Here is a 23,287-nt window from a genome sequence, read left to right as displayed (position 1 = left end):
CAGAGCTGCTAAGATCTCTAAGTAAGCCTACCCCTTTCTGCTGTGTTGAATCATACTCTTAGGTTACAATGATACAGATTTTGCCTGAACTACATGCTTTATATACTTCCGTTCATGATGTATTATATTGTCCATTGCTACACTGAACTGAGAACTCTCTCCGCATCTTCACACGTCCTTTAGCCCTCTTTTCCTTGTAGTCTGCAAGACCAATAAAGGGGTGATAAATCTGTTGCTCTCCTTGCTTAAGTGTAGTTGGACATTGACTTTTTTCAAGTTCAAACGGATGCCAAAACAGAATCGTAGATGGTGCCGTTCAGATTTGCTGTCATCAACTTTTTCACCAGTCTCCCAGAGAAAAATCTGGTGGCAGCACAGATTCTGAGGTACCCCACCATGGACTGATTCACTGAGTCTGTAGTTCCTGAGGTGAAAACTGCATTGTTAGTGATGACACAGTGGACCAAGAAGCCTGTTCTGTGTTCATGCTCTAGTTCTGTAATAACATGAGTGGAGTAAAAGTGCATCTTGTCTTTTTCAGTGCTAAACCAAGCCAATCTATTATAAATCTCATGTCCAGACCATTTTTTACTTTTGTGGCTATGCATTACTTGTTTTCCTTTGCAAGACACTGAAAACCTGAGGATTTTTGTGCCAGGAGCCATGAATTCTATTTCCATCCTTCATGGAGTAGAAGATGTCCTGTTTTCTAGTCAACATCTAGAAGCAGGCTATTATTACTGGTACTCTAGGGACTGGGCAGCAGTACTTCCTGGGCTGCCCGGCCTTAAGCCACAGCACCGTGGATTCCTCCTTTTGAGGTGAAACAAAGTAAATTACTGCAGCTCTGGACTGCGCATTCAGAATCTTTTCTGAGAGTTTTGTGCTGGTGCTCTCCCTCCCCTTTCTCAAGGTCAGACTTTCTTGTTTGCCAGCACAAACAGGCAGCTCATAGCTGTAACATCTCCAGAGTTGTGATGCTTTGATAATGCCTCGTATCAGTTCTACCCCTTCGGTTACTGCCATGGTTTTCAGCTACAGCGGGGGAAAGGGGCCCTACTTGTGCAGGTCTTAACTTCTGCCTCGCTGCCATACTGCTAACGACGGCTCCCCTTTCCTTTTATTTCCATGCTGAAAGCAATGCTCGGTCCGGAGGAGGCTGCTGGGCGTTCTGCTGCTCGTTCGAAGAGAGGGGAAAGGGAGGAGAGAGGCCCTTCTCCCTCGCTGTCCGCTCCCTGGCGGGGGCGGGCCGGACCGCAAGGAGTTAAGGGCCGCTGCCGCCCGCGGTTCTGTCTGGAGCCGCCGCGCGCTCATTGGTTGCAAAAAGGTGAAATTGAAACCACGGTAAACTTTTGACCCTGTAGCAGTTCTTGTGGAACGCCTTCCCCTTGCCAAGAGCAGAGGGTTGGGTTCCCCCCCTTCCTGTATTTTTTCTCTGTGATCGTGCTGTGCTGCATGCAGCTTCTTCGAGGGAGGAGGAGGACGAGAACAAGTGCTTGTGTGCTGCTAACGGCAAAGCTGGAATATGCCTTTAACAGCTAGTACCAGCTATCTTCTAAAACTCATATCGCTAAACAAGTACGAGGCCGTTTTTCAGTTTCCGACATGTTTCTGTATGGTTGAAGAAAAAACAACCCAACAAAAAGCAACCTGCAAATTGATGCTGACGATCGGGGCTAAGTAGAAAGTGGTGAAGGGAGGATGAGTCACCCCGTACGCTGGTTTCAGCGAGCTCAGTTGCTTAATACACGTGTTGAGCTTTTTAAAAGATTGAAGTGGTGTCTTCTTACTGAAATCCAACGTAGAAATGTCTCAGTATTACTACTTAGTTCATACGTCCGTGAATTAAACACATATTTACCTAACTAACTACTTTTCTGCATCTTCCGTAAACAAGAAAACCTTAAACACCTCAGTCTGGGAGACAAGTAGTGCCAGCTGAACTTCACTGCCAGCTTGCAAAGTGTCAGGGGCCCAGAGAAGCCAATGTTACGAATTTTTATTTAGGGTGTGCGACTCTAGCAAATTCTGGACCTAATTAGTGTGTGCCATTTTCACACTATGCAGATTTTATCACAAACCTGCAATATCTGTGGCCGAGAAAATTTGTCTTCCCTGTGTAGCTTTGCCAAAGCAGTCAAATTATAGCAGCATTACATTTTCAGTGAAATACGAACACGACATTTCATTATTCCACGTTTCTTTCTCCTTAAATGTGTCTTTTCACTGACAAAAGAATAGCTAACTTGATTACTTTACTACATCAGCTTCCATTTCCTCCCTCACTAGCTCGTAGGCACAGATATCAGCCTCCTGTTCTTGCTGTAACATTAAATTTACTGAATGTTAAGTGCCACTTAATCAAGCAGTCACTCAGCACCTTACCTAGAGATACCATTCAAAACTCTTCCTCAACAAAGAAACCTGATGCCTGACTACTTCAGTCTGTGGTTTTCATATCTCTCGTGTCTTGTTCTTGCAAATAGTTTCATCAGATTTATATAGCATGTTCATTTTCCTAATTAGAGATTTAGCTGGGGAGGAACCCACAACTGCTGTGATTTGGACTTTTAAAAAATTCAGTCTGTAAACAGTTTAGTGGTTAAGACGTGTTTACAGCAGCATTAATACAGTAGGACAAAATTGTGGCTGTTAGGTGTGGGCGGTTCTTGTAGTGTTGCTGTTCTTGATGCAGCTTTTTCTGGGAATTGAGGGAGTCTCCAGAAGCATTGCCAGCAACATCGAGGGAACAATGAATATTAAATGATTAATAGCAGATCCTCTGCAGCCTCTTGTGTGCAATTCTCCTTGCAACTGCAAAAGAAACATGCACTTGTAATGATAGTTTGTGGCCTCCCTGTTTGTTCCAGCTGGTGTTCCTAAGCAGCAGCTATTATATGGTGTCTTTTTCCCTACTCCCTGTGATTCTTTGTTCTGTCCTCCCTGTGCCTGTGTACGTCCTGTCTGCTTCTCATTGTCTGTTTCGTGGCAGTTCATCTGCCTTCACAGTGGAACTGCAGTGAAGCTGCACATCGTGTTGCCTGTCACAGTAAAATGGAATAAGTGCTCTTCTAAAGGAGAGTAACAACTGTCAGAAATTAGGAATCACTTCTGAACTCTTATTTCTGAAGCATCATTTAATGTGTCTCTCTTGAACAGTTGCATGATTGCATTGTGGTAACACTGTGTGTACATGCCTTTTAGTGGCAGAAATCCATAAACTCTAAAATTGTTGCTGCACATGCCAGCAGGAGGGTGGGAAACTGGCAAAAAAATGAACACTGACACTGAAGCTACAGAAGCACAAGTTTCATTAGTTTTGTAAATCCTTTAACTTCGAAGGACCCCACTGGGGGGAGTGTTTGTAAAGACTGTTATTGAGAGCTAACTGCTGATAATGAAATGTCACTAGTGTAACCATTTCCTGTAATGAATGTGGCTGGAAAGAAGGTTATCACAGATACTGCGGAGACATTTTGTAACCAAAAAGCATTAAATGAGCACTCACAAACTGAAAATCAGTGTTGGCCTTCTATACTGTTTTATTCTGTGTGTTTATTGAGAGTAAATCTTGGTGTTGGTGTCCTCTCCCCGTATGCCACAGTGGAGTCTTGCTAGCTACTTTGTAGCTGCCATTTTAAAATTTTCTTCCCCCACCAAGGTTTCTGCACAAGTGAACAAGAACATTTACAGTGAACAAGAAATTTAAAGAGAAGTTCATGCCGTGGTGTTTTCATCTATATTTTTCTCTATCTAGAGTAAGCAGTTTTCTATCTAGAAAGCAGTTTTTTATCTGCTTTCTTCTAAGCAGAAGGATGGAAAGGTGATTTAGAGGAAATTCTAGAGCACAGCCTCTCAGTTTGGAAAACTACTGTATGTTTCAAAGCTCGTCAGGACAACTATTGCATGCTTCAAACTTCTGCTGGTTTATTAAGGCTTGGCACTTCCCCCTAGATCAGCTCCTCACTCTCATGCTGGCATAAATGATGCTGAAAAAGAGTAGACAGGTAGTAGTTGGACTCCAGATTTTTGTTTGGTTTTGAAACATTACCATTGTATCTGTCTTTTCTGCTTTTATATCTGTTTCAGTTGGTGGTGAAACTTACTGCCTGCAGTGCGATGGTTTCATCGTGGGATGCAATAAGTGGCTTTTTCTTGGCTTCTTCCTCAGGTTTGTCTCAAAACTGTCCTGTCCACATCCTTGGTGCAGCTTTTCAGTGATGAGTGAACTCTTGGTCTTCTGCAGCAATAATGGCTTGGGTTTCTGGATTTTAAATGCCTTTTTGAAGAGCATGTTTATAGCAACAACTTACTGAAAGACAGTTTAAAATAAAATCAATCTATTCATTTTTTACCTCCTCTGCTAGTATAATAATTTTGTAAGTTCTCTTGCAATACCATCAGGATGCACCATGAATAGACACAAAAAATTTTAAGCTGTAGACATGTGAATTCCTTTAAGGATATGTGTACATACACACAGTCTTGTTTTTCAGGAATCAGTATCTGAGAAATTTTTTTTCTCTTTTAATGTACAAACCAGTATGTAGAAAGAATAGTGTTCTTCTGACACAAAAGTGGTGTGATCTTGGTGAAGCAGACCTCCTGCTGCAAGTTGCATTTCACCTCCTGCACTTCCTTGAAAAACGTGATAAATACGAGGATTGGGTGCTATAGCTGAAAGGACTTTATGCATTTATAATCTCTGTAGGTTGCATTATCTGTGTAAATGTTTGTAGGTTAGGGTGGGTTGATATGCCTGGATAATCAGGTTATTTCTAGCTTCTGTTACAGGCTCAGGTTTCTTAATCTCTCAGGCCACAGGGACAGTAAACAGTGGCTTTCCTTACTGATTTCTGCTGAAGTAGAAACAAATAGCTTTGTACTAGCTTTGAATTTGTGTTGATTCTACTACTTGGTCTTTTTAGTGTGTCACTGCATTTTCCTATTAAAAAAAAATCATGTTAAAAATGAGCTTAAGCTTTGAAAGGCCTGTTTGAACTTACAGTAGAGGTATTCAAAGCCAATCAATTTTATTCTGACTAGTAGTCTTGTTGGTCTTATAAAGATCCCTAAATACTATGCCGAATTTTGAATGAATTTAGAAAGTCTACATCTGGTGAGTTATAGTAAGAATTTGATATTTTTTTGTTTTCTGCTGCCTTTATTCCAGTACTTTTATAAGGGTCTTATCTACCTTTTCTGATGTCCCGGCAATAAGGTTTTTTGCAGTCCATAGAAATGCTAGGCATTATTTGTTCCATGGATTTGCCCTTTTTTTGATTGTTTTTATAAAATGTCTCCATCATACACATCTGGTTCCTTTTTCTTCTCCTCCTGCAAAGACTCATGTTTTCTTTTCTTGTTTCTGTGTTTGAGTTTGTTTCATGACTGCTGTCTGATTCATCTAAAAATTGAATTCAGCAGAGAAATCCAGCAAGAAATAGACTAATTTAGTTATGGCACATAAGGCTTCCTAACTGCATTTTGCAAAATTATTCACATCTTCGTGTTACAAACAAAAAAGGCTTGCAAGCCATCCTCCCCCACACCCTCCATTATAGCTGTATAAGGCTCCTATTGTCTCTATTCATATTGAGATGTCACAGATGTGTACACTCTTCTGGGTTCTTCTCTCACATGAAACTGTAATGACCGGTCCTCCTTTGATTCCTTTCTCAGGCAAATTGGCATATGCTCTACAAAACGAAATTTAGGTCACAAATAATTTTTAAATTATTCTGCTTGAGTGAATGGAAGATTTAGCTGGCAGTATTTGTATATACTGGAAATCTGTGGCAAAACATGGCAGAAGATGGTTGACTTAAAAATACCACCAAAGGATTGTGCAGTTTTACTGTGAAATGTAGGTGTGCAATTGAGTTTTAAAGCTATATTTATGCTATCCTGAAGATTAAAGGCAGGTGTGTGCGCCTGTGCTGTTAAAACAACTAGGAGTATTAGAAATAACTAATTCTAAATAAATACTTTTAATTTTATGAATATAAATATGAATAGAGACATTTTTACTCTGAGATTAGCTACCCTCAATACCATATTCCCTGTCTGTCAGAAGAGTGAATTTAGATTTTAGTTCTTAGGATAGATGTAGATTTCTTTGAAGTATGTGGAGCACCGCATGTGTTTCGTCTCTTGATTCCGTACATTGAGGTGTCATGGTAGACAATTTGTATTTGCTTGTGGACCATATTATTTGCACAGATACACAAATGGTTTAGTTGAGCAAGCAGTAGCAGTGGTCTTCCATTCATTAAAAATTATTTTACTGTAAGCAAATAGATTTCTCTTTTACATGGTCTTGAGATAGGTTATTTATGTACGGAAAAAGCAAGCTTTTACAGGAACAGGAAACTATTCTGTTTCACACTACATGTCTGAACTGTCTTGTACCGACATCCTTCTATGTGTGGCTACTTTCTTCCCATCACTCAAAAGGTAAAAAAATCTGTTGATGCAGCATAGTTTCTAGTTGTTTTATAGGATGGTGAGATTAAATTAAACATTTAGCTAAATTATTTAAGGTGCTTCTCATTATTGTTTGTCATGTTGAATTCTGTTCCATCAAATACATGTGCCCTTGAAAGTATTGTGTATTTCAGCTGGGTGCAAATTCATGACTGCATGCTGCCCAGTTTCTGGCACTTTTTTTTTCAGGGGGTGATCAATGCTTCTGTCCAGTACTTGAGGCTTGGTAGCATGGAATGCTATATTTTTTAGAACTGCCTTCCAGTATTTAGGAAGAGGGACTGAAATTATTGTGAGCATGTTTTTACAGAATATAGTAGTAGGCTGTTGTTTCCTACCAGTTACGTAGTTAGAAGTCCCACTATTGTAACCCAGACATCACATCCTGTTTCTTTCTTTCTGATATTTGAGCTAGAGATTTTTCTGTTTCTATATATGTATATATTCAGTAAATTTTAAGTTGGTTTTTTTTAAAATAACTATTTACTACCTTCTTTTAGATACCAGTCTTTAATGACTTACCTATGTTAAAAATACTCTAAATGTATTCTAAAGCCGCTCAACTGAAGCCATCAGCTATAATGAAAGCCCTAATTACCTCTTCCAGCACAGTAGCTTGGAAATTAGTCAAGATTGAAGACCACCTTCAATATCTTTCTGGCCTGCTGTGTTTGAGCCTACGAATTCTCACTGCGGGGATCGTGCAAATAAGTGGCATGGCTGCATCATGCCCAACTGCCTCTTCCTTACGAAAGCTATATCCTGAGCAAACACCTCTAGACAGATAAGCTACTACCTGTTCACAGCTGGCTTCTGAGAACCGCAGCTGTTCTGAGGCTAGAATGTGGCTCACATGTCTTTGGAGCTGTGATGAGATGCAGTGACCACTTCACCACAGTGCTGTGTTTGGAAGCGGACAAGTGACAAATTCTTATAAGCGTTTGGCAGTGTGCGGTGAAGGCATAAGGGTAAAAAATAGTTCTTTTTATAAATGTGTTCACCGGGGCCCTGCTTTTCTCTTTCATACATTTTGTTTGCTGTAAACGTGGTCCTTTATGTGTTGCCCTGACTAGCAAACAGGGATGTGTAGGAAACAAATTAACAAGTAATGACATTCCAAAAATAGATCACATGCGTTATTTATCGGAGGAACGGGAGACAAGCGCCAAGCATCTTCCACCTTTGACCATACCTTAACTAAAAGTGTTCTGTCATATTAATATATGCAAAGTGAAAAAAGGCTCAAGTTAATTGTCATGTCTGAAAAATAGCCCAGGAGTGCATGGTGTTTACTGCACATAAACACTGCAGGGGAGTTGGTATTAAACCTGACAAGGTCTGAAAAATTAGTCTCCCTAAGATGGAATGTATAATATAAAACGAATGTACGTGGAGTTAAGAATAATTAACATGTTGCAACCAAGGTGTGCTTCACTGGCATTATAGATGGCACTTTTTTTTTTCAACTGAAAGTCCCTGATTCAGTGACTTCTCTGAGTCATTTATTACCTAGTAAATCACTTTTTTTGTCTGTGGGAGGAATGTGGGAGGGAGAAAGAGTAGAGAATGATCAAATGCCTATGTTTTGGGAATAGTATTTTATTAGTTACTGTACTGATGGAGGGAAGTGCTGGATTAGCACAGTGGTGTATCAATACAATTAATATAATTTCCTGTTTGCTTCATAATATAAGTATAGGTGCTTTCATCTTAAAAGGTAATGAAAGACTTCTTAGTATAAACTACTTACAGTACACAAAAACCTCTTTATTTACTCAGTGTACATGAGTATCTGTTTCAATAGTTTGTTACATTGCAGTCTCAGATTCGCAAAGCTGTAGAAAGGTTCAGTGGCATTTTTTGTCTGCTGTGTTTTGCCCCTCCCTCAGAGGTTTAAAAATACATTGGTCTTATGCACTGTAATCTTTAAAGTGTGGTTGTATTTGGGTTCTTTTTTAAAGAGGCACATTCATTATCTCTGAAACATTTAAGGAAGATTGTAAATGCTACCCTTTTTAAGTCTTCTTTTAAAAAGTAACCATTGTGTTTACCATATCTGGCACATTGTATATATATATGTATATTTTTAACCTGAACACAGTGTAGGTTTAGGTGTCTGTCATCTTGTTGTTGTCTGTGCCACAGGTAACAATATGGTTTGTCACTTAGCCACCTCATCCAGACTGTAATGTAATGGTCTTTCTTTATGCGTTTTAAAAATGGGATCAAAAAACGTACCACATGTAAACTTAGATTTGGTAGCCAGGCTGTGTTGGATGCTAAGTTTCTGTATGATGTGAATTGATTATCTTTGTAGCTCATCCAGAGGGTGAGGAAATCGGTCGAAGGTCAATATGTTGAGCTCATTGAGATCAAAACATGCTGAATATGATGTTTTTGTTTGCGCACTCTTGGGTTTTGGTTGAACAGGCTTTAGGCAGGAAATTGTATGCTCACGTGTTGAAAATTGTACTGGTGTGGTACGATCTGATAGGGAAGCTGACTGCATGGCCCCAAATGCCAAGCGTGTAGTGCATGGCTGTGCTTTGATACAAGCACCCTAATAACTTAAACTATTTCATGTGAAGCAAAACAGAGCACAATGTTAAAATATGTTTTGAAATTAAGATGTTAAGCAGTTGACTGATACCTCTGTATTTAGAAGAGGAGCATGTGGGTTTAGAGTAGGGACAATAGAGTCGAATGGTCAGCTTTGAATATCTAAGAGTTTGGACTGTCATTAGCAAAAAAAAAAAGACCAAGTATTATTGAAAAAGACGGACGTATTTCGTTTTTTCATTTAAATGTCATAGATCATAGAATCATAGAATGTGCTGAATTGAAAGGGACCCATCAAGATCATTGAGTCCTATGCCTGGCCCTGCACACCTCAAGAATCACAATGTAATGACTTTGTGGATTATAGAATTTATATATCCTGTTTTATTTGTAGTGGTAGTAACTTGAAGTCTGATTTACTGTGGACATATGACATAATTTTGCTGTAGCATATTTGGTGTAGTGTTTTCGCTCACCGGGAAGGGTTTTTTTTTCATCCCTAATTCAGGCTGTTTTAGTATCATTTGGGTCTGTAAAACAGAACCAAGAATATGTGTCTAGGTTGCCCTGCCAGTTGAGAGTTCTCTTAGAATGGTCCTCTGCAGTGTTTGGCCAGACCAAATGAGTGCAAATGCTGCTCTAGTCTCCCAGATTCAAATTATTCATAAGGTTATTTTTAAATTATTTTACTGCAATACTACTTTGTAGAGTTCATATTCTGGAGTTGTATTCCATCTTATGTTTTTCAAATTTGAGGAAAAAACCTGCACATGTGGACTGAACTGTGACTGTAATTTATGCTACATTTTGTTTTATAATTCTGTCCAGCAGAGACATCAGAAAATAGCCCTTGTTGGGTATATAAGACTACCCCAGGGAAGCTAGATATCAAGCTAACACTGAGCAGTATATGTCTTGTATAACATTTTTTACAGAAATGAAAAGCTGAAGGATTTATTTTACTTGACATACAAATGTTTCTGATACTGCATTTTAAGATTTCTTAGGTTTTTCTTCTGTGTGTGTGTGTGTGTGTGCTTTTGGCCGAGTTTTCATGATTAGCAGAGGTAGATGTAGCATAAACGTGGTGTTATTGAAGTCTTTAATTAGGAGAAAATTTACTCTTGATGCTTACTCTTATTTGACCATATTGTCAATCAACCTTCTAATTGATAATTCAAGTTTGTATAAATAAAGCTACAATCCGTATTGTCAAAGGGATGGTTAAAAAGCAGACGAAGGCATATGTAACGTGTTGGTATGAAAAGCTTCAGTTTAATTTCTTAAGAAATGAGCTACTTAAATAAAACTCCTTCACCTGCCTGCTAGTGATTACCTATTAAATAGTCTGCATGTAGGTATCAGTTTTAAACTCTTTCTTTGGGTAGGACTATGGTGTGCTTACATGTGAATGTCTCATAAATACTTCCCAAATGCAATTTATTAGCTGAGCAAGTTCTGCCTTACATAGCACTTTAAAGCAGTTTTCAAAAGATCAATTGCACAGCTGTTGTTTAAAACTTTGCCCAAGTTACTGTAATTCTCCATAGAGACCTGGAATCTCACTAGTTAGTACATTTAATCATACTTTGTATAAAATGAATGATAATATGGATTAACCATTTGTAGAATTCCACAGAAGGAGAGCGATCCAGAAACCTGAGTGTTCATAGCGCTGAAAACAATTTGTTACTCTCATGTATTAGTTATTTAGCAAGCAGTATGTACAGACCAATGTAGAGTGGCTGCACATTTAATTTTACTTGCTGGTCATATCTTCACTAAATAATTACTTTGATAGTGTGGCTTTTCATATTAAGATTTAAAAGTTACTAAGATCAAACATCTATACTAGTTTCACTGTTTCTTAAAAAAAAAAAAAAGAGAGGAACCCTACATTTAAAATAAATACTTTTAGTTGTTATGTGAAAGAAAATCTGCCTTACTGGATGGCACTTGTGATGTTAAGATTCAGAATTCTGAGCTGTTCAATGTATAGCAGAGATGACAGTTACTTGAAGTTACATATTATATATTATTTTTGTTTTTCAGGATGTGACTTAATGACTTCTTATTCTGAAGGCCCACTGAAAAATATGCAGTGCTTGAATGTTTGCTAAAGACTAGTAAGTGACTGATCTCATATTTGGACTATATATACCTGAACATTTTTAAAGCTACAGTTTAGTATATGAGAAGCATGTACTTTAAAAAAACGGGGGGGGAGGGAAGAAAGAAGGAAAAAACCCAACTCAAGCCAAAAACCTTACTGCACTACTGCCAGAAAGTGAAATTGCTGCTTATGTTCTTGTGGATTTCTATCTATGTAAGTGGAAACATCAGTTGTTTCTGTGGTCAGTCTTAGAGCAAAAGAATCTCTGCATAATACCAATAATATTTTGAATCAGAAGTTTCACTGGAAAGCTTTGATACTTTTTTAATGTGTATTTGAGGGAGATACAGGTTTGAAGTAACAAATTTCCACTAAGAATACAGAGTTGCAGAATGGAATATCCTCTAGATTTATTTATTATCAAATAAAATTTAAATACTACAATATGCATCTTGCAAAAATGTGTGACTTACATCTTGATTTTTAGGAGGGAGAATTATATTTAATATTTTAACATTGTATACAATTTTAAAAGTTCCAGGGCATCCTCATGATTCATTGAAATGAACTTGTTTGATTTAACGCTTTGTAATTGGCTTATTCTAAGTAATGCTAAGTTCTGCTTAGCCAATTTTTTCAAACAAGAAATCAGCTCAGATAGAAGAGCTCCAAGGATGCAAGATACCACAAGTACACATACTAATATAGGAAAAACTTGGTTGGTTTCATGGGACCAACAAAGTATTAAAAATGTTTTCATGCAAAAAATATTATTAAAAAAAAATGGGATATGTTTTAAATTAGTATTGTATAGTTATGCATTTGGAGGGTAGTCAACTGTTTCAGAGAAACAGATATAAAATCTAAACCGAAGCATCTAATTGTTGTATTTTTAGAGGCCCCTGCTAGGACAAAAATCTTCTCGCTTGCCATGTCCTGTTTGGTGAATAGGTCTTCCATCTACCAGCTACTGAGAATTTGGGCATAAAGGGAATGAATCATGCTTGAGCTGGAGAAGGAAACGAGTGCATTGAAAGACAAGCTAGCAGAAAGCAATCTAAGGGATATTAAGTTAGTAGCTTTCCAAATTCTGGGGGATGAGTTGAGTAAGACCAGGGAAGAAATAGTTTGCATCAAATTGAAAACTTTCTGCTTACTGTGCCTAGTAATTTTGACATCATTTTGGCTTGAATGCTCTATAGGAAATGGCCTAAGGAACTTCCCCCCATTTCAAACATACTGTATTGTTTGGCATGTGCATTGTTTTCTTGTTACTCCAGGGCAGTATGTTAGAAGACACTGGGTTTTTAACCTGTCAAAATACTGAAACCCATGGCACGTTGGAAACTGCTACTACCGTGAACGCTCATGATTTCTTTAAATTCTATGGTTTTGTTTGGAAGGCTGTACATACGCTGTTGCAATGGATGGATTAGTAATTACTGGAATTTATTTACCTGCCATGTGCAGAACCCAGTACCTTTTTAACAGTCATTTATGCTTTCACTGAGAAATGATATGGCAAAGGATGTAGGCCTTTTAAGCATTTTAGCATTAAATGCCTTTTTAGCATTTTAATAATAATGACTGGTGTTTTTTTCAGCACAGTTAATGCTGAACAAGAATATCTTCATTCGTTTTTGTTTTCTTGAATGAGAGAAGAATGTTGGAAAACTTAGGATTATACCTGAAAAGATGTTGCACATAGTCATGAAAGTTTGGAACTTTTGCTCAGAATATTGCTGCCTTTGGTTCCACTTCCACTGGTGGGGTTAGGAGCATCACGATGTAGTGGTCATTGTTGCTACAACCAAGGAATTAAGCAGTGCGTTGCTTTGAAGACTTTGAACCTTTCTTATGTCACCTTTGTTTCTCTGAAAGTATAAACTTGGAGGGCTCTGGACATCTTTATTCCTTTCAACTTTAACATTCTGTTTTTATACAAACACATACCTATCTAAATTATTTGGAAAGAGCTAGGGCTTTTTTTCTCCAAATACGCTTTAGAAATAATCACACTGGACAGAAGAATGTATGGGTTTGTGTCATCTGTTTTCAATGGCTAAATGTGCAGTGTGGCATAAAATGCATTTAATTTCTACAATGTTCAATGAAATGACAAAGTATTCCAATACAGTGGAGTAACATGGGCAGTTTAATTTAGAAATTCAAATTAGTTGCAGGTGCTGATGACATCAGACTGGCAAACATTTAAGTACTGTTCTATATGTAGAAGTTATTGTTCATTAAATACCTGGCTTTAAAATGTAGAAATCCCAAGAAATTATGAATTATATTAGTAGGAACAGATAAATTTTAGAAAAACATCATGTCTTGTCCCTGCATAGAATTTATATTCAGCATTTCTTCATCCTTACATATAATGAATTTGCTGTAGCTTCTTGCATTTTAAGCAAATACTCGCATACAAATTTCATTGAAAAGTACATAATAGTATGTATTGTAGCCCTAAGTTCATATACAGTCCCACTGCTGGTTGTCCTTCTATGCAGTAGTTTGCTGTCTATATTTGAGCGTCTGCATGCAACTTCCAAAGAAAGCAGAACAATTGTCAGATTTTTCATGGAAGTTGTTGCTGCCATGTCTGCATTTCCATTATATGAGTAAGAATCATATTTCTAGGACAGAAGATTATCATTCCTGTGTTTGGGTAATTTATACTGATCTAAAATTAACAGAATTTCTTGTATTTGCCCAGTTTTAGTGTGTTAACTTGAGCTATTTAGTCAAATTAAAGCTAGCCTTTTAGATTTATTTTAGTCATTGCAAATAATAGAAAGAATTTCACTCTGTAATTATTTTCTTTAAAAACGTGCTTCATTTAGGTAGGTAATATTGTGCGCTATAACTAGCAGAGAAGCCTTTCTAGCCAGCAGTAGTGGTTCATAAGCAGAAAATAATGTTGTCGCCTCTCGCTCAGAAAGTAAGTTTACAAAGATGCCACTGTTAATTTTTTTTTTTGCTTTTAGCAGTAAACATGCAGAGAAGTTTCAGAGCTTCAATAATTTACTTCAGGAAAACTCTTCCCAAACCCCAAAATAGCTTTCCTTTTGGAAAAGCTTTTAGCCCATTAGAAATTACAGGCCTCATCTCCAATGAATAAATATACGCCCGGTACTTTTAGAACTGGTGATTCTTTTCATTATTAACTGACCGAGAGTAGCTTCTTTTGCAAATACTTCCTGTAGCTGGGAAATTAGTTTGACCGTTAACAATTTGTACTGTAAATCCATCTGTATTGGGAAGCAGCTTCTGTAACTTCCTTAGCTAAACAGTTACAGAGTTGTTCTAGGATGACCTGCCTGTGCGGCTTGTTTGTATATTTCTTAGGAAAGAAAAAATACATGTGCAGCAGCTCTGCAGCTTCAGACCTGCATAAACTACCACCGGCTATCCTGGGTGTAAGAGTACGTAACGTCCTATGCAAATTACTGATTTTTCCTTCCTTGTCCAAACTCCTATATTAGGCACTGAAAAGTGCTTTTTTAAAATAGAAGAAGGGTTTTATTCTCTGATATTTATCATGTTTCTGAGACAAAATGTAATAATTTTTGGTTTTCTATTTAATCATGTTGTTATTTCTCAGCACAAGTAGATGTTAAATCAAAAATGACATTTCTATTCTAAATAATTTAATGCAACCATGTAACCTTCAAAATTATGTTAGAGTGAAATATCTGTCCTAGCTCAAATTTTCAACTGCTTAATGTGTTTCAAATGCTTCCTCCTCTTAAACAGAATTTACTCTTGGCTTCAGAAATACTTGCTTTGTCCACATCCTTCCTGAGCTAGCCTTACATTTTACGCTCTTCCTTTCTCTTTCCACATTAGCTCTTAAACCTGCAGTTCTGTCTATACTCAGCCTGCAAGTGTAGTTACAGGAAGGGAAGCGGCAGTCCTGGAAATGTGCGCATGTGTCACTGCCAGCATAACTGAAGGTTCAGCCTTAGCTGTGAGGTCTGTAGACATAAGACCTTGAGTCATATGTAATGCTGAGTATCAGCTTCAGATAATCAACTGCTTTTTGCATGATCATAAGCTGTTTTTATAATCTCTTTTTGGCAACTGCTTACTCTTTCAGAAGAGTAGTTTTTTATTTAGCCATTTAAATGAAGGAAATAAGATCCCTGCAGTTCTCCAGTTCTGTACTGTCATCTAGTGGCCTAGCAGTGTATTTTTCTTGAACTTTACATAACGTAGGCCGCTACATGCGTATTTGGGAGTTTTTTGCCCTGGAGGAATATATGAATGGATAAAGGTCTTCAGACTTGCTCTTCCATGTCTCTGTTGATTTTGTCTTATTCATCCTGGTTTTTTAATCAAATATTTATATGTAATACCAAGTTCTTACCTGTACAGTTCATGCCCATAATACAGAGTTAGGCATCTTTTGTAATTGTTTATTTCAAATGGAAGATTATGTTTGATTGTTGAGTTTAATTCTGTTATCATTTTAAAAACATGTTATCCTTCCTTTTGTAATTCATATCGATTGACATGAGGACTGGTTATGATACAGTTTTATGTTAAGCATTGTAACATTTTCTTAGCTGCAAAGAGAATTTGTACTTTAAAAAGATGACATTTTTATTTCTGGGCTTTTTACACATGCTAGAGTAATCCAGTCCTCTGTCTTGTTTAACTTTCAAGGTTTTGTACTGCTGTAAGAAGAATGTTCTTTTAAATTCTCCACCTGGAGAATTTCAAACCCCCATACTGCTTCATGTAAATCTGTTCTTGTGTGTCCTTTCAGTTTAGACTTTAGAAAAAACTAAAGCAGATTTTTTTTTTTTTCCCCCACAAGAAGCCAATAAACAAAAATTCAGTCAGTCAAGGTTAGTAACCTTGAAAGTTACTACTTTTGAGCAGTAAAACACACTTTTTTTTTTTTTTCCTTTTTTTTTTTTCCTCTCTCCTCAGATGTCTTGTCCTGGAAGCAGTTAGTTAGTTTATTAGGTGCCTTTTCTGAGGGGTTGGTTGTCTTTGCTGTAAGGATACACTGCTGACTTGTGTTTCACTAACTTCTTGTTCAATGGGGTGCCCATATTCTGTTCTGCAGAGCTGCTTGAGTCCGTTGGCTACCAGCCTCTGATACCTTAACATAAACTTCATTTAATTCTGTCGGTTCCTTGTCCTTGTGTTATGTGATCACTGACTCCTAGGAATTTGGTCATCCTAGGCCAGTTTCTTTTAACGAATGTCATAATGGTGGTTTTTGCTCGTGGAGATAAAGAACTTTTTCTATGAAAGATCTCTGTCACAATCTCTTAGTGCCTGGGTTATGTTATGGAAAAGTTTCTCTCTAACTGACAAGTCTAGCTCTATTAACTAAATACTTAGCACCATTTATTGCCACTGCTGTATAGGGTAAAGAACTGCAGTCTGAACTAGAATGCAGTAAAATAAATTTACACATAATTTGGAAATTTCTGTAAAAAGGATAAATTAATGCTGAAATTCTAACTGCCCAGATCTGTTTTGTTTCATTGTAGTACAAAAGACCAAAACCAATTTTTTAGATCATTTTATAGTTCTACTTATGTTCTAAAATACTCCAACTACATACATAGCATAGATCCATTAAATTTTTTTTCTTCCCTCAGCATGTTGTTGATTATAGCGTAGCAGGACCTGACACAGCTTTCTTCTCTCCTTTGTGCCTGTGCTCCTTTTTTTTTCCTGGGAGTGAGGGGAGATGAGTGTCATATATATCTAATCCGCCAGGTTTGTTTAATGTAACTAGACTTAAACAAAATTACCTGGTATCTTATTGGGTTATGGCCCAGTCTTTGCTGCAGAAGCAATAGAAACGAAAGATGCTTGAAGTCGTTGCTTGCCTTGGCCTCAAAGTTTTAGAAAACTATTCATTTTAGAAGGTTTAGCAAGAGATACAAAAATGATAGTAACCTGTGACGATGGTAATAGTAATCTGTTGGCTTTATACAGAGACAGGTGTGAAACTCTTGTAAGCCCCTTGATTTACTCCTAAGGATGAAAATTATTTGTTTCTGCAGTTGTATTTTGGTACAACATTAATTTATCACTTTCTTTTCAGGTTATTGAAATATATATTTAAATACTGAGAATTTTTTTTAAGACGAATTGAAGCTATGCAGTGGTCCCCGTACAATGGTGGAAATTTTAAATATCTCTGAAACAAATTAAATGCATTTTTAACCTTTACTTTTGCTTACAATGATACAAAGCTTTATAAACCTGTGTTTTGGCTAAATATGGGGTAGATTTTAAAGAAAGGTATCCAAACATTATTTTTTAGTAGCAAAAAAGTTTATGGATTTGCAGTAAGAAAATTCACTTGTAAATCTGATAAATTGCTTATCTGGATAAGTTCTCTGTATTTTGAATTAGTATTTTGAGCATTTTATTCACAATTATTGTTTCATTGGTTTTAGTTGCTGATGCATGGTCAAGATGAGTGGATTAGGAGAAAACTCGTTGGATAGTTTGACTAATGAGTCAAGGAAGCGCAAGCCACTGCCCTGTGATACACCAGGAGCAAGGTAGGTTTATATAGAACTTTTCTGGTTTTTAATGAGTTTTGAAAAATATTTCTCAAATTTGCATTGCAATTTAGAGTAAGTTCTAACTAAGGAATTTGTTTAGTTGAAAAATTCTCTAGGTCAGCTTCTGTTGTGAAGATAGGTAACTTTACTAATAGGTGTAGATATGCCAAAGTTGATGAACTGTGCTTTATAATTTAGACTCTTGTGGAAATTTTAATACAGTGAACATATAGAATGGATTGAGTTGGACTGGACCTTAAAGATCATCTAGTTCCTGTTCCCCTGTCATGGGCAGGGATACCTTCCACTAGATAAGGAATGACTTTTGAAGTTGTGATTGCAAGGCAAAAGAAGAAAAACCTCTTGCTTCACAGTAATTTTTAAGGTGACATCTTGTAGCTGGTAATTGATTTGACAGGCCTCATTTCAGGCAGTTACATTTAGCAAAGAATACTGCAAGAGGTTGAGCTTTTTGCTAATTTGTTTGTACTTCTTTAGACTATTTCTTTGCAAGTGCATCTTAAATTTTGGCAATCTATACTACCTGCCTGCCTGCCCCTCACCCAACTCTGTCAGGTAACTGTTGTCTGAGGGACTCAGTTTTCTGTTCCCCACAAGTTTCATTGCTCTCCATCATGTGAAGTGTTCTCTTTTATCTTCTTCTTCCTACAGAGTATTAACTTTTATTAAATTCATCTTCAGGCGTTCTGTGTGCTAATATTTGTCCCTTTTATATATATATCCCCAGTGCCCCATGCCAATTGCCTTCATCATTCAACAGATTGTGTATGAGATCCTTAAATGCTTCTACTGTATCCGAGTGTCTTTTTATGAGTGTCCTCCATTCCATTTTCTCTTTCTGCAGTGTCTGTCTGTCCATTCAGGAATTCTTTTTCAGATTGTCACCCTTCAATAGCTTTCTTTATCTTTCAAGCTCCTGCTTTGTAATGTATTTATTTTCTCCAGTGTTGGTCCATCCATAGTTTCCTAACTCTTCCGCTTGGTTTCTTCTCAAAGAATGATTATTCTCTTTCAGTTACCTTGATGTGTCCATTCTTGCCCCTGCCCTGAGTCCTTCTTTTCCTATTCTTGCCATACTGTGTATGACATTTCTCCCTGTTGATTTAGTCTGTAGACAGTATATTTACTCAACATATTAACCTGGGTAGGAAAAGGAATTTCAAAGAGACACTGTATCTAGCAACATTAGGTTGTCTGGGATTGCATGTTGAGATGGCATGTAGATCCTGGCCTAGAAATTTCTGAGGTATCACCTCTTATAGTCATCTCTTTACAAGCAAACTGAAGGGAGTTAATAGAATGTTAAAATTCAGTTTCGTCTAATAAATTTTAAGCAACTGTAAAGCAACTTTTAAGGTTAAAATATACTTTCTGTAGGAGTGCTACAATTTTATGACAAAAGCAGTTGCTCTTTTCGTGAAATCTGTCAATAAAGTAATAGAGTAAAAACAGGAGGATTTTTTTTTTATTAATAGCTTTCTTCTATCCTCTTGATATAAATTTGTATTTGAAATTCTTAAAAAAATGCAAACCAAACATAAACCCCAAACCAAACACCAGTGTAACAAAACACACATATTCGCCCTTCAGATTCATGTTCGCTGGAAGAATAACTACTGCCTAGGTTTAATGGGAGGGTGTTAAGTGAAGTACATTATAGTGCACAGAGTGAGCACAGGTTTTGTATAGGATGGTATGTAAGTATATGAAACAATGTTTTTGATTCCTAGTCTGGTCTGCAGCGGTGAGAAGCGTCGACGTGAGCAGGAAAGCAAATACATTGAAGAACTGGCTGAGCTGATATCTGCTAATCTGAGTGACATTGACAATTTCAATGTCAAACCAGACAAATGTGCTATTTTAAAAGAAACCGTGAGACAGATTCGACAAATAAAAGAGCAAGGTACAGTTCCCTGCTAAGTCAAAATGAATAGTTTAATTTCATTGTGATTCTTTTTTTGAAGCAATAGTTACCTGGGAAATTGAGTAGTGGTTTTCGCAATACCGTGTAACTGAGCAGGTCTTTGGGCTTTGTCTTGATTCAAACCTTAAATGCACCCTAAGTAATTTTCTGTTTAAAAGTAAACAGGTATTTATCAACACTTTTTATTGGGAATCAGGATTTTAAAACTTTGTATGATCTTTCTTACCAGTTTTGTACCACAGGCAAAGTCAAAAAAAGGAGATGGTACTCTACCATCAGCTTGTACAATACACCGAATACTCATCGGTGTGCAGAATACATGCTGTTGCCTTTCAGTTCTAGGAAATTCATCCTTTTCTTATGGGCAAGCCTCCAATCACAGACAGTGATTTTTAATGCTATGTCAGTGTGATTGAATGTACTCAGAATACAGCCAAGTCAACAAAGGAGAAAGAAACAATGCATCCTATCTTGGTAATTTCTGTCAGATAGGGTAAACCTAAGTGATGTAATACTTTTTTTTTAACAAACAGGTGGGTGCAAACCCCATGTTTTAAAATACAGAGTGAGAGGTATATATAATTTGTTTTTTTAAAACACCACCCCGCCCCCATCTCCTCCTCTCAATGACTAGCCTCCCAAGCTTATGTGTGTCATTTGGGCAGTAAAGCATTAGAAAACCGGAATATGCTGTGGTGTATATCTTACCTGTTGTGGTAAATTGCCACATCTTATGAAGACATGCTAGAACTATTTTTAAGAATCATCTTCTGCTTTTAGGGTTTTTTGTAGTGCCATCCAGTGTGTTCTAATGTTTAATGTTGGAGTTGAGATGATGTACTCCTCTTGTGGTCTGCTTAACCAGCCAGCAAGTACCACAAAATAAAGTTTACAATTTTTTTTTTTCTGTAATTCTGCTGCATGGCATGGATTCCCATTCCACCTTCCTGTGCAATCAATTAATTTAGGATATTTTGATTTTAAAATATAGTTTTATTATATGCATGCTCACACACACACACATGCATATATACACATACAGACACAAGACTGTCAACATGAATCAAGGCCTTTTTGTAGAACAGTGGTGATGGCATCTGAAGACTGTGACCAGTGATAATGAGATGATCAAAATAAAAGCACGACAAAGAGATATATATTATGAGTGTGTTTAATGGCTATTGAAAGACTCATCAGACGGTATCTGAAAAACAAGAAATGTTCACAAAGCAAGTTCATCTTGTCAACTTCAACTGCCAAGTCAATTTATGTGAGCGAAGAGTTTGGCATTATGCGGCCATGACATTTTTCTAGTCTTAGCAACTAACAGTATATGAGCCTTCCTCTCTCAGTTGTGCTTCTTATTGCCTTTATTCACAAGCTTCCTAGAATCTGGCTTGTTATATTAAAATGTGGTCTTCACGTGAAATGTCACTTTCAGGAAATGTATCTTTTGGCTTTCAGGAAAAGCAGTTTCTAATGATGATGATGTTCAGAAAGCTGATGTATCTTCCACGGGTCAAGGAGTTATTGACAAGGATTCATTGGGACCTCTTTTATTACAGGCAAGTACAAATTAGGCCCTAGTAAATTCCTATGGAACAAAATACTTAAGGCAGGTGAAAATTTTCCAATAAAGTATGCAATCCTGTAGTAATAAAACAGCATGCAAGAACCATGCAGAAGTATGTTTGAAAGGGTCAGGAACAAAATCTACCTTGTGTCCTTCATTTTGCTGAAATTCTCCGTAGAAGGAAATAGAATAGCCTTTGGCTTTTTCTAATATTCCTATGCTTTATTTACTCCAGCAGTCATTAGCAAAATTCTACTGAAGCAATGCTTATTCGTACAAGGAATATTTTATTTCTTATAGGGGATAGACATTAAATGGAGGAGTTTTTGTAAGGAGAGGTTTGTTATGTGTGTTTGCATTTGTGTTACTGAATTATGAAGCATTTTGAATGGATGTTGCCATCAAGCAAAGTAACCCTAGAATAATAGTAAACAAAGGTACATAGCAGATAGCCTTTCTTTATGCCTAGAAGACCAATCTGATATTTACAAGTTAATTAAAGCATTTTTGAAGCCTAATTTTGTAACATAGATATTGAATTTTTCTTTCAATTAAGAACATACAGTATTTGGCTAGATCCTACTATCTCATCACTTGCTAGTGGAAATGTATTCATATTCATGACATACTACTTGTTTCTATTGAACTTCTTGTTTCAATTTGGTAGCTATTGAATTAATGTTACAAATTCATGATCTAGTGTTCATATGGATTAAGAATGAAACAAGAAGGCTGGTTATCAGTGTGAAAGCTGAATGGAATATCAAATGAACATATTAGTTATTATTTAAATAATTCTCTACCAGACACACTTTTCCTCAAAGAAGAATTTAAAACTTCATCTCTATCCTTGAAAATAAATTAATGTATTGTGACTTGACATTTATCACCCACACAGTTTTCAAACTAAATTCTGTTCAAAATTAGTCAGTATGTCTTATATGATATGTTGTTGTGTTAATATTTAGGCATTGGACGGCTTCCTCTTTGTTGTAAATCGAGATGGGAACATAGTATTTGTATCAGAAAATGTCACACAGTATCTGCAGTATAAACAAGAAGATTTGGTTAATACAAGTGTCTATGGTATCTTGCATGAAGAGGACCGGAAGGACTTTCTTAAAAACTTACCTAAATCTTCAGGTAGTAAAGGTTGATTTACTACACTTACTAGGCTATTTGAAAGCAATCAGAGAAGAAAAAAAGACCTTGCAATGCATAACCTTTCAAAAGAGATTACTTCTATAAAGAATTTTTGTCTATTTATCTTGATAAATATTACTGTGTTTTTACAACAGCACACCATCAGAAATAAATGTGCTGGAAATTCCCACTTTACTTTAGCCTTTGCAATTTGTTTACCTGTAACTTTCAAACAGCGACGCTAAGGAACACCTTTCCTAATACCACAAGGCTAGCTGAAGGAGCTGCTTGTTTTTAAAATATATGAATGACTTTCCAGCACTTCTTCAAGTGACTGAGAGTGTCATGCAAAAGAAAGAGTGTGTTTTACTTGGTTCTCAATACTCCTATTTTATACTGACCTTATATTGATGGTATATTGAGAAGGCATCTTAAAATAGTCTTTATTATCTGTAATCTAGGAACAGGGTATCTAAATTAAGAAGAATCAGTTATTAATTGATTGTATCTGAAAATCTATATGAATTCTCACTGTGTTCTTTTAAGTTAATGGAGTTGCTTGGACTAATGAAACACCTCGACAGAAGAGCCATACATTCAATTGCCGGATGATGGTGAAAAGCTCTCATGATCTCTTGGAAGATGTAGATGGCTACCAGGATATACGTCAAAGATATGAAACTATGCAGTGCTTTGCTTTATCGCAGCCAAGAGCTATGATGGAAGAGGGGGAAGGTAGGAATTTTTGTGGAATTATCCTGCATAGAAATTTCTGGGAAAAGCTCTTTGGTGTTTTGCAATCCATTTTTAAGAACACAGCAACTTTAATCCTTACTGTCTGTACTTCCACTGTAACAACGAAAGACGCTTCAGCTATTTCATTAGATTCTTCAGTAGAGTAAAACAGGAGAAGATGAAAGAAG

General features: G+C 36.8%; 1 protein-coding gene across 21 annotated transcripts in view; it reads left to right on the top strand.

Annotated features, from left to right (window-relative positions):
- NCOA3 (nuclear receptor coactivator 3) overlaps positions 1-23,287 on the top strand; it is a 62,922-nt gene that overhangs the window by 22,103 nt on the left and 17,532 nt on the right. For 12 of the 21 annotated variants that reach the window (XM_032126971.1, XM_032126981.1, XM_032126983.1 and 9 more), the window contains 7 exons: positions 4,090-4,171; positions 11,098-11,171; positions 17,593-17,700; positions 19,455-19,627; positions 21,113-21,213; positions 22,190-22,364; positions 22,911-23,099. In XM_032126971.1, the coding sequence (XP_031982862.1) occupies positions 17,603-17,700; positions 19,455-19,627; positions 21,113-21,213; positions 22,190-22,364; positions 22,911-23,099 (736 nt within the window). In that variant the 5' untranslated portion in view covers positions 4,090-4,171; positions 11,098-11,171; positions 17,593-17,602. Of the gene's footprint in view, positions 1-4,089; positions 4,172-11,097; positions 11,172-15,010; positions 15,137-17,592; positions 17,701-19,454; positions 19,628-21,112; positions 21,214-22,189; positions 22,365-22,910; positions 23,100-23,287 lie in introns of all 21 variants that reach the window. The other 9 variants (XM_032126973.1, XM_032126967.1, XM_032126975.1 and 6 more) reach the window with 4 other exon arrangements.

Source organism: Corvus moneduloides, chromosome 17 (assembly GCF_009650955.1).
Source record: "Corvus moneduloides isolate bCorMon1 chromosome 17, bCorMon1.pri, whole genome shotgun sequence".
Taxonomy (NCBI): Eukaryota; Metazoa; Chordata; class Aves; order Passeriformes; family Corvidae; genus Corvus; species Corvus moneduloides.
This window is presented reverse-complemented; position numbering and strand designations above follow the sequence as displayed.